Genomic DNA, 17,738 nt, shown 5'->3' with positions numbered 1-17,738 from the left:
GGTCTGTTCCTCATCAGAGTCACAGCTAGGCTTCCTGTGGATAACTATCAAAACAAACTCTTTCACAGGAAATATTTTGGCAGTTGTACATTCAGCATCCATGAGAAGAATCACCTCACTAAAGGGTAGCAACCTCCAAAGTACAACATAACTACATTCTACATGGTTTTGAAGCACATGCCCCAACTGCCCCTATTCACTCTACATTGCTTCACTTTACAAAATGGTTCATTCTGCATGAACTAGAACCCTGTTAGAGGAAACTAAATCAGTAGCTCTGCTCAAGATGTACACCAAAGTTAAGACAAACTCTTACAGGCCTATCAGGATGTAAATCAACATTTGATCTTTCAGATATACGGAGGCATTTAGTATGGTAGAGGCATTGAGTATGAGGAACAAAATCACCTCAAGTAAAAATCTCAAAATACAATAAGTATAGATGCAAGAGTCTCAGTACAAACTCCATCAATCTACCAATCCTTTTCTGTTGCACTGATCCACTTGCAGAGCTGGCACACTTTTTGCATCACAAGGGACAGGGGCAACAGCAAAACTAAATACATAACTTTCAAATCTGTGATCATGAATTAAAAAATTTAGGTGCTAAAATTCTAATCAGTGACTGACGTTCTATAGCAGTAAATATGTTACCAAGTAAAAAAGTTATGGTTCCATTAGAAATGTTCGGCACTAAAATGTAAAATGAAAACAAGGCCATCTGTAATTAGAGTGGTAAGGCTCATGAAATGAAGAGATTCACTTACATAAAAATACTGTAGATGATCCTCGAATGAAATTAGTCAAAACATATTTAAGATTTATCATTGCAAAAATGTTTTAATCCCAGAAGCGTCCCACTTTAAGGGTTTGGCTTCGTACACTTCAAAGCTGTAGCATGTTAAATTCCAATTATTTCATAAAAGGTAGGCAGTGTGTGTACGAAAGATACTTGCAACAAAAGACTGCATTATGGTGCGTCTCAAAGCTCATTATAAAGCAGCTACCACAGTGGACTGTGTCTGATAAATCACCACAATTTTTCTTCATTTAGTGTTACTTAGAAATTGATCTTGGTTTGTAAGCAAATTCAGAGAAACCTAATTTACTTCTAGTAATCCCCATGGGATAGATGAATAATGTTCTACATGTTCCACAGACACCATTCCCTACTGTAGAATTGTGGGAAGAGTAATGAAAACACTTTTCCTTTTCTCTAAAATAAATTAATTATTTTCTATAGAAATAAATAGAAGCTTTTTCAGATCAGAAACCATTCAAATTCATGCAGCTGAACAATATGCAAATTTGAACAAACAGAAGCAGATCTTCTCCTGCATTTTATTAAGGTCTGTCTAAATCATAGAACAATGTATCTCCACAGGCATGCAGATTTTTTTTACAAATTATACTTATGTGTGAAGAACCTGCTAACAAGGAAGTACACTTTCATATTAATCACGAGGAAATGCCGCCAAGCAAACACAAGTTCTTTGTATCTCTAATTTCTGCCACACTGAAAAAGGCTGTTTTAAAATTTGAAATACCTTTAAAGCTATTAATTGCACTGTACACTTCAGTGGGGCACACAGACTCCAAGCTGTGTTAAGATAAGCTTGTTCAGATCTGACCAATATCCGAATCATAGAAACTCAGCACTGCTGCTGGGTCAGTCCAAGGAGGGCTGTCCTGACACAAACCATGGCAGTGGTCAACACCCATAAAACATCGTCAGAACATGACAAATGAAGAGTAATAGCTTTCCAGCCTTCCTTGCTTCCAACCAGCTCTGAGTCTCCTGAGGTAAAAATATATCACCCGCTCCTGAGTTCCATGTTCTATGATGCCCTCCCCAGATTGTTATGGCTGCTTGAACTAACTGGAACAAACCTGAGCAGGTAACTCTGATATTTGCCTGTCCCTTAGTTCCAGCACATTTCTGGTCATCTTTCTTTGCAGCAGTTTTTTCAAAGCTATGCATTGAGTGGTTTACTCAAATGTTCATGAGACTTAGGAGAGGCTTTTTTGTAAACTTCAGGCACTAACTGATGGTAGCTTACTTGCCTGCAGCTCCTCTTCCCCTGGTCTGCCTTTCTGGCTGTAAATATAAGAAAACAAAAAACCTGACCTCTAACTCCACAGTAAGAGTCCAGTCCCTTTTTCCCTTCTACATATCCTTGACTTTATTTAAATTAATTAACTCATTACACAATTAGCATATAACAAATTTTTAAATATTTTTCATAAGAACGGAATCAGTTCCACTCAGCCTGGAGACATCTAGAAACATCCCCCAAAAATGATTTCTAGAACTAACAGTTTTGAAAATGTGCCATTTCTGTGGAGGTCACAAGTGGTGCTTCTGACGTCACCTCAGTGCAGTCCTAGAGAGCTTAAAACAGAAGGTAGCATCAAAGCACATGATTTAGCTCACTGCTTTTCCACCCAGTTAGCCCTGTGCTGACACCCACAGCTGACAGCACGCTGCAGCAGATCTGGATTATACACAGAGCAGTGCTCAAACCTTGTTAGTGAACTCTCACTGACTCAAAAGATGCCTGGAAAAGGATTTGGGTCAAAGGCAGCGTAGGACAGCAGAGGGCAATGCAAGCTGGTGAGTGGACAGTATGCTGTGGGATGCTTAGGATACCTAGGTTTAAGGAGAATAGTAATTGGGAAGGGAAGATAGACCTGTGGCAGTTCAGACTGTAACACAAAACACAGGCCTTCTTCCAGGCATTCATGCCAAAGACAACTATACCTGTTTATCCATGCTAACCCACAGTGATTTTAAATGCTGTAGCTACCAAATCCTAAAGGCCACCACATGGAGCATAACCACATGGAGCAAAAGAGAATCTCGCTTATAGAAAGTTACTTAAAAGCAAAATTCAATGAAAAACAAAAGGAAGGGGAGAGAAGGAGTGTGGAGCACAGGGACCAGTGACAGTCAAGTTTTAGTATGCTATGCCCATACTGAAACATGGCAGGAACAAAAAAAAGATGTGTCGCAATATCAGACACACAAAGGATGAGGCAGACAGCAGAAGGTCAGGCAGGAAAGTTCTATTTTAATTTTTCTGACTCCATTTATATATCTTTTTACAGAAGGCAAAAGATTGACTACACAGGTTGCCACCTCTCTGACCTCATAGGTGAGCATCACCATCAATCATATTTCTCCTCCCAGAGGAAAAATATATAAGCAAAGTAGACAATTCTAAATATATACATAGTTTACATGAAGCTGTGTGAGAATCTTCACTACAAAATTGCAAGCACTTACAAGGCAAGAAAACTTAGGGAGACAAAGATGCACATCTGTTTTCCATGCACCAGTAAGAATCTCAGATGTATCACAGTATCCATGGGAAAACTGTAATTCCTGTAATCATACTGGGTTACAAAGGCATCAACTTCTGTTAATCCAAACTAATGAGAGAACACAAGTCATGCTGTCATTTTGGAACCTTGTCCAACTAAATTGTCAATATGCTCAGGAAGTAGTTGCATCTGGATTATTCATAATAACATTGTCATGAGAGTCTAAGACACATTAGGAGATGGGCTTAGCAATGTTTGCAAAGAGAGTGAATTCAAGTGAATGCTTTACATAGATGGCAACCCCTTATTCACATATGTGTAGGACACACATCCTACTGAGGAAGCCACAATTCCAGCTAAGATTTGCTCTTTGCTGGTGTTCTTGGAAAGGGAGTAACAGAAAAACTGGTATTACAGACCTCTCAGAAATTTCCACAAATTTCAGTGCTTTCTACAGCCTGAAAACCTGCTATTCAGCTCTTATGTATGCAGATTTTTTGTTCAGACTTGGTTTTCCTATTGGCTTTTTGCTCCTTTTCCATTTCTATGGAGGAGAGAGGAAGAACTTTCAGGAAGCCAACAGGGTTCCATATTGCTTTCTAGTCTTCAGAAGACCAAACTAAAAACAGTCATCTGGTACAATTCTGTCATAGCCCCAGTAGAGACATTTACAATGTGATTTTTGGGGGTTCAGATGCCCACCAAGCATACAAGAGATTCTAAAACATGTATTTATTTCCCACTTTCCAATTTCTCAAAAAAACTTTTTGACTCTTCTTGCAAAACACTGTTTAAAGCTTAGATTTCATTTTAATATTAGTTTTACGTGGGCTGTGTAATGATGATTCTTGCTGTTAGGGTTAGAAAGAAAAACATTCAGTTTCATACACATTGCATTTTTTAAACATCTTTTCTGAGACACAAAACTGAAATGACAAAACAATGACAGGCTCAAGAACAGTCATTATCCTATTTGGGGCTTAATGGTACTCCCTCACATGGAGTGTGAGACATTCACATTTTTCTAATGTAAGCCATAGAGGCTAAGCTTGGTTTTCCTCACTCTCCTTAAACACTGGCTGCTCTTAACTTTTTGTCTTACCAGATATCCTAATCTATTAAAAAAACCCCAAACCATAAAACTAATGCATTTTACAGTAAAGCTGGGTTTAATATGAGCAAAATATTTCACTGAAAATGAATGGAAAAAGAAACCTCTGGTGGCTCTTCTTACAGAACTGTTAAAAACAGCAACAAGCACAAAATACACCTACCTCACACACTCCTAAGTGAAGGGAAGTGGAACCCTACACTACACCCTAAACCTACTAGTGAGTTTTCAGCCTCACTGAACACCAGACTGGAAACTCTGAACTGTCTTACAGATTGCAGTTTGTAGAGCATGGCTCCCTAAGTTTGTGAAGACATAACTAGAGAGACAGTTCTACTGTGGGAACAAGCCTTTCTCCATTTTGCAAAAGGTACATTTGCAAACAATCACATTGATCCTGAATGGCTGTTCATTTATTTTTAGTCATGAATGGCTGTTCATTTATTTTTAGTCATCAACAGTCACACCAAAAAACTTATTCAATGTGTTCACAAGGGAACAGATCTTAGCAAAATTAATCTCATCTCCTGTAAACAATAGCCTTCATCTGTGAACAAGAGTAGGCTTTATTATTCAGCCATTTGCCATTCATTCTCATGCCTCAAAAGCTTTTCTTCTGTTCAGAGAGCAAGAACATCACAATTTAGGTAACCAATACACACAATGCAACAAATAGCAAACATCAAAGAAGAGCTCATGAAAAACAAAAAGGCTGAAAATTCTTTGGCAAATGCTCAAAAGTCATGAAAGCTCTGAGAACAGAAGGATGTTATAGTGTCCTCAATATTTTTATGACTAGCAATTTCATAAGCTTCCTATGAGTCTGTTGAGGAGGAAATGGCAATGTATAAACAAACCACGAGGACATGGTCTAGTGGTGGACTTGGCAGTGCTGGGATAATGGTTGGACTTGATGATCTTTAAAGTTTTTCCCTACATAAACAATTCCCTAATTCTATGATTCTATCCTATAAAAATCTGTAGGGCAACCACACCAAAATAGATACCATGATCTCAGCCACAGGAGACAGAATTTTTGTTGCTTTTGTTATCTGAGCTATCCTAGCTATTAAATATGTCATTCCTTCAGAAAAAGGAGTTGACATTTAGCTGCAGAGATCCGTGACTAGGAACAGGCAATAAATAAGATAAGAATGTAAGAACAACTGTACCGAATAGAGCAAAAGACCATCTAGTGCAGTACTGTGGCCTTGGAAGCAGACATAACAGAGAGCCCAGTATGCAATGGATGGTACCCTGGAGACAAATGGGCTTAAATGAAGGATTCACTGAAGCCTTTGAAGATTGTTTTCTAGTTATGATAGAGAAAAGGTTCCAGGGAGTGCCAAACAGGATGCAATCATGCTTTGTTCTCACTGAAGTTTAAGTAAGACTGTAAATTCGAGCATCAAATATCTTCCTAAGAGATGTGAAGTTTTGTGATAGACACATATAGAAACAAACCCCCTAAGTTTGAACTCCATGTCATCTTTAATTTTTACCTTTGAAAAAGTCATTATTCACAGAGAGAGGAGACTCATATTTTGAAGTTAGAAATAGTGAAACTGTCTTCATCCTACAAAAATACCTTGTCCATGCTAAAATTAGCATGCATTGAAATTAAATTAATTAGTGTTTCAGAGTTTATATAGGAAGAGAGTCACTAATTCTCATGTTGTCTTGGTGAATATAAGTTAAGAATAATTACCATGAGCAAATTCTTGAAAACAAGTAGACTTGTAACATAGAAAAGGAACTGTTCAGTCTTTCTATATTTATATCCCTTTCAGTATCTATGAACCAATGGTCAGATATGACAGTTTCTCCCCAGAAAATCTAAGTCTGGACAAAGGTTGCTAAATGCAAAAGATTTTCTACTCAAGTAAAAGGACTTGATTTCAGCTCCCAAACCACTTACATGTACAAATGTGCAGTTAGTTAAATCAGGTTTGAAATTATCTATAAACATTGGACCACATTTTATTAAATAAATATGCATTTTGGTTAAAAAGACATCTGAATAACAAAGCTTTTCTCTAAGTTCAAGCAACCAATGTGCTCTGGGATGATTACATTTTTAAAACATTATAAGGAAGGTGCAGTAACCAAGATGGCCTATACAACCAGGTCTGTAAACTGGGGAAGATAAAAAAGCATACAAAGATGCAAACTGAAATAGCAAGTAAATAAAAGATCAAAGTCCTATAACCATGGACTCTAAATACAACTTTTTGAGTATACTGTTTACTTTAAAGTTTGAAGTGTGTAGTGGTTTTCATTGTCCTACTTGAAATGCACCCCAGATGCCTGATTTTCAGTCCAGAAAGCTCAGTAATTTTCTTACTATCATAACACCTTGAGATCACAGCATTTATTAAAAAAAAAAAAAACAACAGAAAAACCTTTTGGAATAACAGGGAGATATATGCATCATTTCATATTATGTATTTGTTGTCACAGTCAAGAAAAAGAAAAGACTTCTTCAAGTTAAGGTTTTGTAACAGTCTGCTTCTTTTAAGTAAATCATATTGATGCTCCCAAAGGAAACAATAACTCTAATTCTGTAAAGTGTTTTTTGTGGCTACAGAGTGGGCGCCACTATGCAGAAATTACTGTAGTAAAGCAGTAACACGAGCAGTTAGTCCCTTTCCCACAGAACTGTATGGCAGTTAAAACATTGCCCTATTTTTAGGATTTATTTTCTTCTGGTAAAGGTTTTTACGAATTTTTTCATCCATTTTTTAAAATGCAGCACAAATGGACCTACTACAAAATCAGTTGTCATAGAAAGAAAAACAGGTATTCTACAGAGAGATGATAGAAAAGACAAATTTTCAGAAAGGCACACAGGGATTTAATTACTCACTTTCCATTAAAATTGTTGTAAGAAGTGTCACTACTTCTACAGTAAAGTGAAAATACATGCTGTTGTAAAGAACATGCTACGTCTCCCAGCTGAACATCCAATTTTAACAATGTAAGCCCATCATCACAGTACCTGGGCCAGAATAACTAAACAGCTCAGTAAAGTCTGGATCTGCATGGCTGGGAAGCAGCCTTGCTGAAAGGGATCTGGGGGACAAGCTGGCAGGGTCAGCAGTGCACTGCTGCAGCAAAGGCACACTGGATCCTGGGCTCCATCTGCAGGGCCATCTCTGGCAGAGATGGAGACGTCCCCATCCCACTGTGCCCAGCCTTTGGCAGGCTGCACCACAGCACCACGCCCAGTGCTGGCCACACTGATGCCTTAAGCTTCAGCTTTTATTTTTTTTCAGATTCTGTGCTGCCTAGGGCTGTAGTTCTGAATCTCATATTAAGTGCTTGGTGAGTTCTCCTCACAGAGCGGGTAGACAAAACAAATCCTTTTCCTGATGAAGACCAAGGACAACTTTCAGGCCCAATAGCACAAACAACAGTGGGCTGAAGGGAGGAACAAGAAGGATGGGACTTCACAACCTGAAGCTGTAATTAGATAATTAAACCCCAATATAAAAATGGACCAAAACTTATAGAAATATAAGACCTTGTGACCAGTCATGCATTTTGTCTCTAAGTCCACCTTGAGTGTAGCCCTGCCCAGGCTCTTGCCCTGCCCTAAGTGTATCCTAAAGGCCTTTCAATAAATACCTACTTTATTCTCTAGCTCTGTCCAGTCTCTGTTTCAAGTCAGCCTTCCTAAGACATCACCACTGTTCAGGAAAGACACCCACAAACTGGACTGTCTGAAGGAAAAAGACAAAGATAATCACAAGGTTGGAGAATCTGCCCCATGAGGGAAGGCTGAAGGTGCTGGGCCTTTTCTCCGGCAGAAGAGACACCTAAGGGAGGAAACTCATCACAGTATCCCAGCACTTAAAGGGCAGGTACAAACAAGACAAAGTCTCGAAGGACACATGGACATGACAAGGGGTGACAGGTATGACTTGCACCAGGAGAGGTTTCATTTCATCATAAGAAAGAATTTTTTTTACAATAAGATCAATCACTGAAGCAACATCCCTAGGGATGTGGTGAAGTCCCCATCAGTGGAGGTGTTCAAGCTGTCATTGGACAGGGTGCTCAATAATGTCATCCAGGCATAAAAAGTAGTACCAGCTGATCTTCTGAAATCCTTTCCAACCTTAAAGGTTGTTCTGTGACTTTTTTATTTTTGATAACTTTGTTCTAATGAGGTTTTGGCATTTCAGATATTAAAATAATGGTGAAAGCTTTAACTAGTATTAGAATATGTAGCTAAATGTCAAGAATTACCTTATTCATCTAGGAAAACTGTATCTCAGCAAGAAATTATTCAGCACTTCTGCTTTATGGCATGGAGATTTTGCAGGAAGGTACAATGAGATCTCAGAAATACATCTCTTCCCATCTTCCTTCTCAGAATTGATTCTTTTTCTGGAATGAAGTTCCAAAGCTAGACAAAAATCAGGTCTTCCTTCAGGATAATGGTCACTTCAACTCCTCCAAGTTCAGCTAGGTGGAAAAAATCCTTGTATATTCTAATCCACTTTTCCTTATACCCCTTTTTTTTTATTGATGCAATCAAAAAGGTCACATGGCAGGACGGAACCTCCTCAGATTATTTGTGCCTTGTTTTCCCTCCTCCTCCATTAAAAACTAAAGTTTTTGCCTCTCCTCTCTTTTTAAAATACTAAAGCAAAATCAAAATCCAATATAAATATGGAGATTGTTTTGCTAAAAGAAAAGTTCCAATTATTCAACATAAAAGTCTCTGAAGAGGATTATTTGCATTGAATTACTTTTACCCTGGTTTAGATTTAAAGGAGGCATTTGAACAGAAAAGGCTGCAAATCCCTCAGAAGTATTGGCATATTTTCCAAAATGCTCTATGTCTCATATGAAAGGAAGCTGAAATACCATTAAACATTTAGTTTATGGATTTATTTATGACAGGAAATGCATTCTTCCTTAGGGAACTAAACTATTCTGAAACTGTTGAACAATGTTGCTGAACTTGTCAGCTTCAAACAGAAGGCCAAGTATAATCCTCTAGCACCCACCCCCTATCTGAACTGTTCACTCAAATATAGCACAGTGTAATGATTCACTGTTTAGCTCAGAATAATGAGAACAGTTGTGCCATAGAGTTTTTTAACTGCTGCTTAAAACTGCAGACTTTGACTTTTCTTCTCTGAACTGTGCACGTTGGAGAGAATGGGGGAAGCCAAGTAGCAAACTGCCACTAACAAATGTACTTTTTTCTTTTCTGCAGAGCAGATGCTGACAGCTGCTCCTAAAAACGCTGTAACTGTGGATGTCAGAGTACTGAGCCAGATCTGCATAAAGGTTAACATTTCTACATGATTACCCAGTGGGGCTGAGAAAGACACTGATCTCCATGAGACTACCCACAGGCAGCTCCTCTGGGACTCAGTGCAAGGGCCTGCTTGTAATCCAGGGGCAGGAAAGACAAGGAGAACCAAGGTGCTCTTCCTTGCAACATGAAAAAGCTTTGCATCTTTCTACCAATGGGCATAGTCCTCACAGAAAAATTACATTAAAGGAACAAGAGAACTAATAGGTCATGAAGAGGGGAACAATGCCCTTCAAATGTGCAATGGAAATCATACAGTATAAAATACTGCAGGCAGCTCAGTTCTATTTTTTTCGATTTTGTATTTCCAGCTGCACCTTATTGAAACTACTCATGCAGTAGCAGACAAGGGAGAGGGGAGAAGGAGTAGATGGGACAAGGCTCTTTCTTGAATCTTTTTCTCCAGGCTGTATCTGGATCAAAGGAGTTATGTTAGCACTGTCACCTAGCCCATGGATGCCCAAGCTGCATTTTCCAGGAGGATGTGTTACTTTTGCACACTGTAAGGCTGCTGCAGGTATAATACCATCTCTTTCTTCTAGGAGAGGTTCAGACCAAAGGATGAAATAAATTTGCCCTATTCACTGCCAAAATGTACAATTTATGGCACACTGTGACTCCAGGTAAAGTAAACCATTTGGATTAGGTGACTAAACTGCCGGGACCCATGGAAGAGAGACAGAAACTGAGTCTCAGTGATTTAATGGTAGTTCCAAAGCAACATATTGTCCACTTTAGAAAAGCCAATGTTCATAACAGATTACAACAGTAAATGAATATCACCAGCACTGGACAGAACAGGCTTTTCTGGCAGGCAAGCCACAAAGCAGGGGCTGACAGCTCAGTCACTGAAAGGAGCGGCAGACACTGCAGCACAGGGCAGCAGCTGCCTGACAGCATCTCAGCAGCTGAAAACACGGACACTGAGGTAGCAACCACCTCTACAGCTTCACAGGGCATGGCATTTTCATCTCTGCACCTTCCCTTGAGGCCTCTGGGATCACCTGTGCCTATTAACCCAGTGAGGTAGCAATTCAAGCCTAGCATTTTCTGGTCATGCTTACTGCATAAAAGCCAATCAAGCACTCTTTTTATGCATAGTTTGTGCTGTTTATCAGTGTATTACTGCTTATCGTCTGTGACTCCTTGCAGGTTTGTGTATCCTCATATCACTACTTTTTTCAGTTATTGTGTAACATTTTTCATCTCTTCTCCATCTCAGGAGATAAGAAAAAATACTCTTGTAATATAGTGGAGACCTGACTTTTTAATTTTTACATGACAAAAAACATACCAATGGAAGAAGAGAACATACATTTAGGACTTAGGAGAAATAAAATCTCAGCACTCAGCTAGCCTGGATTCCCTAGCCTAATTTTTTAAATATTCATGAATTACTTCAAATTTTATGTCTCTATTATATATAAACATATAACATCGTTGTACATGCTGCAATTCTAACTTTAGATTTTTGTCTATTCTCCCCTTCATAAAGATGCAACAGTATCAACCTTTTGAAATGCTGTATACACCACAGATTTAGTTATTTATTCACCTGGTGTGTTGTATTTCTATTGTTACCATTGCTTACTTTTCCCTTAATAAAGAGTCAATGTAAAACAATATCAACAGAAAATTTCAGCTTCAGCATGGAGTCCTCCACTGGCTCTAACAGTCAAAGCCAGAATGTGAAGTTCTGGCAGCTCCAAAAAATGTCACAACCCAAGCCCAGGGGCAAAACTGTAACATAGCATATCTTCCATCCTAGATAAATGAGAAAGCAGAGGTCTTTTTCATCATAAAAACACAAGTTCAATGCTTTACTCTCTTTAAAGTTCTGGGGTTTTTTTCCCCCCAGGTCATTGTCCCAGTAAATATTGGTATTTAGTACTCTGAAGTGAGTTTTGATCAATGATTTTAAAAAAAATTGGTAGATATGCCCAATATTTATTTTTTTTTGTCATAAAGTGTTCTCAGCCAAAAAGTGTTTTCTATGGAAAATTCCCAACCAGTTCTACTACTAGCCAGACATCTGGAGGATTAGTTGGAGGCGTTTGTGCTTGGAATGACTGCTGAACCGTGAGAGATGTCACACTGTGACCTTATAGCTAACCCCACAACCCAGCTGCGTATCCCGTGGCCCCTGCAGGGATCTAAACCTTGAAATCCTTGCTGGTTTTCCCTCTGCATATACTTACAGCACCTAGAGAAGGAAATGAAAGTATCTGCTCACTGTGAGGCATCAGGACAAAGTTACAAGCTAGGCGCAGCAAGTTACAGCAAAGTTACAGCAAGGTTTAGTCTCCCTTAAGGAAAAGAAGTACAACTGAATTAGAAAGGCAGTTCCATACTAGATCTACATAGTGACAGTCAAAGAGCTGTGAACATGCAGTAATCACTGTGAACTAATCAACTGTGGGAAAGTTCACTAGGTGCCCTGGGTAACTACCCTGGTTTCTACAAGTGTGCTTTATCTTTACCACAGGGACAAGAATAGATGGAATGGCACTTGTGCTTCCTACTTGCCAGAGATGAAATGTCAGAGAACACATGGCATGGGAGGAGAATGATGGCCAGGATCCACATGTTATTAATTAGCTCCTTGCTTGTCTTTTAGGTCTCTCCCTCCCAGAAGTCATTAAAAAAAAATATCCTCATAGCTTTCTAGTTTACTCAAGCTGGGCTTACACTGGGTTGCCAATCCCAGTATCATGCCTCAGCCTGGGCAGGCAGACCCTTACCTTGTGCAGAATCAAGTCCTCGTAGCTTTGAAAACCTCCCTTTAGCATCTACTGCAGACTTCACCTAAGAACTGAAATGTGTACCATCTGAAAGAATGGCCAATCCTTTGGGAAACTTCCCTCTTCAGCAGACTAAATGCCAGTCTCATTTTTCAGACCAGATTCTTACACAAAGCTGCTGCTGTGCACCCACTAGTCATATAAACCCCACTTTGCCTTGTTACTGCAACACAAGCAGTAACACACCCCTACAGTGGGTATAACATACCACAAAGTCCCTTCAAAAGAAAACTAGTTGCAAATAATGTGTGGTTTGAGGTTTTTAGAGATTATTATTAAAATCACACAAAAGGAAGCAGTTGAGTGAAAATGATTGGAGGGCTGAGGAAAGTGAATTTTCTCTTAGAGCAGTCTAAAAAAACTCACAATTTCCTACATTCCTTGGGAAATGTGCTTCAATCAACTCCTCTCGTTTTGCATTTCTAGAGGCACTGGGCCAAACTGAAGAAGTGCAGTCATGAACTATCCCACGTCCAGGAAATCATCACCAGAACTGACTTTGCCTCACCATCTCCCAAGCAGGCTGTCAAGAAAAAGTCCCAAGCTTCCCTGACATGCAGCTTTCCATCCACCCCAAAGCTGTCATGTTGCTTTAATGCTGGTAAACCTGTGAAACTATGAGCTCTTGAAAGTCTCTTAATATAAAGGTTTCTTTTGTGGAACTATTTCTGATTTTTTTCTTTCAACACAAGGATACCTCTAATTTCAAGTCCTGCAGGCTGAAGTAGGATATTATATACCTTCTAGAGCCTGATGTAGACATTAGGTACAAGGCAAAGTTGCTAGGAGACCACGGTTGGAGCAAGGAGCATTGCAGTAATGCAGCAGCTTTTCACACAGGGCTGATGAGAATGCCTGCATCAGCACTCAGCCCTTCACAACTTAAACCAAACCAGACAACCTTTTGTTACCTATGTAAAGATGTTCATTTGGATAGAACCAAAATTGCTATAAAACCTGCACACCAAAACCTGAATAATTAGCAAGGCAAGAAACACTGAAAAGGATTACACAGACAACACTTGCTACTCTCTCTCATTGTTTTTGGGAATGGCCCCTTCGCTTAAAAAATAAAAATCCCATTTCTACAAACAAATGTTGGCACTTCCTACTTGTGTCCTGGACCCAAGTGGCATATCACTGAAATACAAAGGGGAATACTTAATGAACCACAGATGATGCTATGCACTCTAAAATTCATTGCCCAGTTCCATGTTATTTAGATAAGTGTGTCACTCATCGTGGCCATAAGCCATTACAATCCACAGAGCCCTTTTCACTCATCTGTGCCCTTACTCACGAGTCAGAGTGCACGCTAATTAAAATTTACCACTTGGTAAGCAGAGATTAGAGGTTTATCAAACTCAGGCTTTCATTGTTTTAATCATCATGATCACAGGTATTCAAATAGATAACATAAACCAAAACTAATGTAGCTGCAAGTTTAGGTCATACATCTTAAACATGCTAAACTAATGGTTTTACCCATAAAGGTTTATTTGTCACCTATACATGGAAAGATGAAGTACAAAAAGTCTGGATCACATCTAAAATTGAAATGGAAAAGCTGTGACTGACCAAAGTTGTGAACCTCTGTTTCAGTTCAGCTCCTTCCAGTGGGATCATCCATCCTCAGAGGTCATTAACTGGTGCACTGCTGAGGTAGGACTTACCTGACAAATATTAATTCATATATTTCATTATAAAGTAGACACTGCAAGCATGTCAAATGAATACAGACTAAATTTAGTCTCTTCATTTAAGAGGGAGCTACAGTAACAAATTTAGCCATACCTGTTCACATGGTCAGTGTTTGAAATTAGATAATGTTAATGCCTACACTGTTTGAGTGCAGCCTACAAACCCAATAATAAAATAGCTTTAGCAATGCACATCTGAAGGTTAGAAGCTTCAAGTATGTCAAGTACTCTATCTTGATAATAAAGAAACAACTGAGCCAAGTACTGATTACGTGTCGTGCAAATGCGAGGTTTCACCTACCTCACTTGGGAATAAATTAATCAAATAGAAGCCAGTATCAGCTAGAAATTTTCTGCACTACTCTGTTCAGAGTATTTCACAAACTAGTCATTAGAAAGTGAGCAAAAAGAAAAGTGAGGGTATGTATTTGCTTCAGTTTGGGATTACAGTATTTACAGGTCTAATTCTCATGTTATGGTAACATAAATAATTTCAAATATACATGACATTTTTCTGCTGTAGCAGAACATTTTGCAACATTTTTAATTGCTGTGGTAGGGCTCAACCTTTATGTTTTAGACAAGAACACCTGCACACAATTAATCTAAATAACGGTAGTTAATTTCAGCAGCTTCATGTAAATCGTTTACTTTTCCTCTGTGAGTTCCCAGTTCTTATCACTTCATGACCCTATTACATAAACCTTCATACACTACAAAAGTAAGCAGATAATTTTCTCTTGGGAAATCTCATTAGTGGAAACTAGGTATGTTCTGTCACACCAGCCCTTTCAAAAAAAAGCTGAAAAGGAGGTCTTCCTCTTTCTTCGGCACATACACCACACAGTGATTAATTAGCATGATAAAAAGTTATCCAAGTAATAATATTCTCCAGGAATTCCACATCTGCATTGCAACCTTTCACTGAAGGTCAGTGCCCTGGAGAATTCTTCTTACAGTATTATCTCTAGCTATTAAAATTAACGTAATTCCACTTCATCTAAAAGAAATGTAGTAAAATACAAAGCACATCCTAAACTCAAGTAACACTCACTTAATGTAGGAGGCAATTTTAAATCAATATTTTCAGACTAAAGTCATAAAGCACTACATATAATGAGCCATACAGAATATAAATCAAAAGAGTGCTTCCAAAGTAAAACTCTATGCTGAAAGGATAAAAATGTATATCAAATTCCACATGCAGTGTCTGCAGCAAAAGTCCTTCTACTGTACTAAGGCCTTGGCTCATTCTAAAGGAATGGGATTTTGCCTCTAGTAGAACTGAGTTTAAAAAAAAAATCACAAGGGGACCTGAAGCCTTCTCAAACACTCACAGGGTAATGACCAGCTCATTTTCTGTTACAAATATTTCTTTCTAATAGTTATTTTCTCATCCTAACTTTCTGTGGCTTTAAGTGTCACTTAATAAGATATCCACTGCTATCACAGAGATGAACATTTCAAGAACCATAAAAAGTAAATCCTTGCATTCTGGTGAATTCAGCCTTGAGATGACAACAAAATATATCCAGCAAAGTAATTTAGAAAATACATATATTCTATAAACCTTCACACAGGGCGACCTAAAAGTTAAGTCGTACATTTAAGAGCACTGTCCAAGTGCTTAAGCACATACAGGCCTGAGGCCATGACCACTTTCCTGAGAACCTCGTTTGAGTGCTTGACACATCTTCCTTATATCCAATCTGAACTTCCCCTGATGCTGCTTTAAGACATTTTTATGCACATGGAAAATTTGCTAACGGGAATCTGTGGCACAATGGGCCCCTTTGTGTCTTTTTTTTAAGTGAAAAACTTTAAAAAAATAGGGATCACTCCAGCCAATTTAACATTGTCTGGAAGTCAAAAGTCATACCAACTGAATTGATAAATAATGTGCATGTTTTTAACTGTGATGATCACTGACATAGCCACTAGAAAAAACTATTCATTTGTAGGAGGACTCATATGGGTGAGTGTAGATGCTCACAGCAGACATCCACATTTAGGTTAAATCCACAGATTTCCCTTACAAACAACTGGAAAAACACACATTTTTAGGGCATTATTCATCTCATCCTAGAGTAGATATCTAAAGTAGGACAAACTAATGTAGACTTCTTCAAAAGTCCTTATTGCAATAGTTTACAGGGTATATATAGCCACATGAGAGGAATTCTAATCTTAATAAACTTTAAAAGAGATTATGCTTCTATGAAAGATAAGCTTTATTTTTAAGCACAACTTCCAGGTTAAGTACAAAAGTACCAACATTCTACAATATCACCTTCCCTCCTGCCCTGAAATCTATTACACCTAACACTGAAGGTAGAACAATTAAGAAATGACAATGAGCTTCTCAGTACCTCTACTTTCAGTTAAAGTATGATGAACTGACCTTTTTCTTCTGAATTCTAAAGGAGGTTTATTAGCACTTTTTGAAACTATTTGGTTATTCCCAGCATTTTATTCTATACATATTTCCTCTGCAATGTCTTCACAGTCTTTTTTTTACAGGTTTTCCTATGCAGACAGTGAAAATAAGAGGAATTTTCTGAAAAATTATGAGCAGAAAACAGTCAAAAAAAGCAAGACTCAGAGTAAAACATAAACCTTCAAAATTTCCCTGCAATTGAAAAATTGACTCAAAAGAAAGTAAAAATATGAAGAGGCTCTGGAAGACAGCTCTCCCAGCACGTACCTGTGTAGTTAGCTCATATTAATTTGCTATAGTTATCGAAAAAAACAAATACAATTAATCAAACCCCACATATTTTAGTAGGATTAAATTAATATCTGTTGGAAATAGTCTTACATCAAAACTGAAAATGCTATGCCTTCGATATCTTCAGTCTTTTAATGCTTATTCTGTGTTCAGTGAATATTCACAAGGAGCTTTAAAATTGTTTTCTTTAAGATCCATAGTCTGACATATTTTTTTCAGAATAGTACTCTTTTTAATATTTTGGTATAGGACCAAAAGAAGTAGAACAGCAGAGGAACTTAAAAATGTTACAAAAAGGACATCTGGTTTTCCCCCTCCTGCTACCTCCTGCAGGAAAGTAGGAGACAGAAATGGCATTGCATGGAAAGGAAGCACATTAACAGTGAGAAAGAGCAGGCAGTCTACAGATTCTTCTTTTATGCAAGTTTATACCAATTTGGAAAAAAGGCACATGGCCCATCTGCAGACATGGTGATGCAAGTGTAAATTCTCTAGCAATAAACAGATTTCTACCAATACAACACAATGAAATGAATCTGGTCTGTGTATCATTGACTAGCTGAGAATAAAAGGCAAAGGGCTTACCTTAATCGGGCTTCCATCTGGAGTGAGAACCTCTTCTGAAAGCTCCATCATCTTCAGTGCCATCAAGGCAATGGCTTTGGCATGACTAAGGCTTTTCTTATGGAGCCCTGCTGCAACACAGTAGGCATCACCTATTGTTTCCACCTGCAGCAATCAG

The 17,738-nt window shown here is 38.4% G+C and overlaps 1 protein-coding gene across 1 annotated transcript in view; it reads right to left on the bottom strand.

The window, feature by feature from the left end:
* The window catches only part of GUCY1A2 (guanylate cyclase 1 soluble subunit alpha 2), a gene marked incomplete at its 5' end in the record, with an annotated part of 135,701 nt that overhangs the window by 23,382 nt on the left and 94,581 nt on the right, over positions 1–17,738 (bottom strand). The window contains one exon of the mRNA XM_083855792.1: positions 17,582–17,725. Within this exon, the coding sequence (XP_083711918.1) occupies positions 17,582–17,725 (144 nt within the window). The remainder of the gene's footprint in view (positions 1–17,581; positions 17,726–17,738) is intronic.

Source organism: Zosterops lateralis (assembly GCF_965231275.1).
Source record: "Zosterops lateralis genome assembly, chromosome: 2".
Classification (NCBI taxonomy): Eukaryota; Metazoa; Chordata; class Aves; order Passeriformes; family Zosteropidae; genus Zosterops; species Zosterops lateralis.
This window is presented reverse-complemented; position numbering and strand designations above follow the sequence as displayed.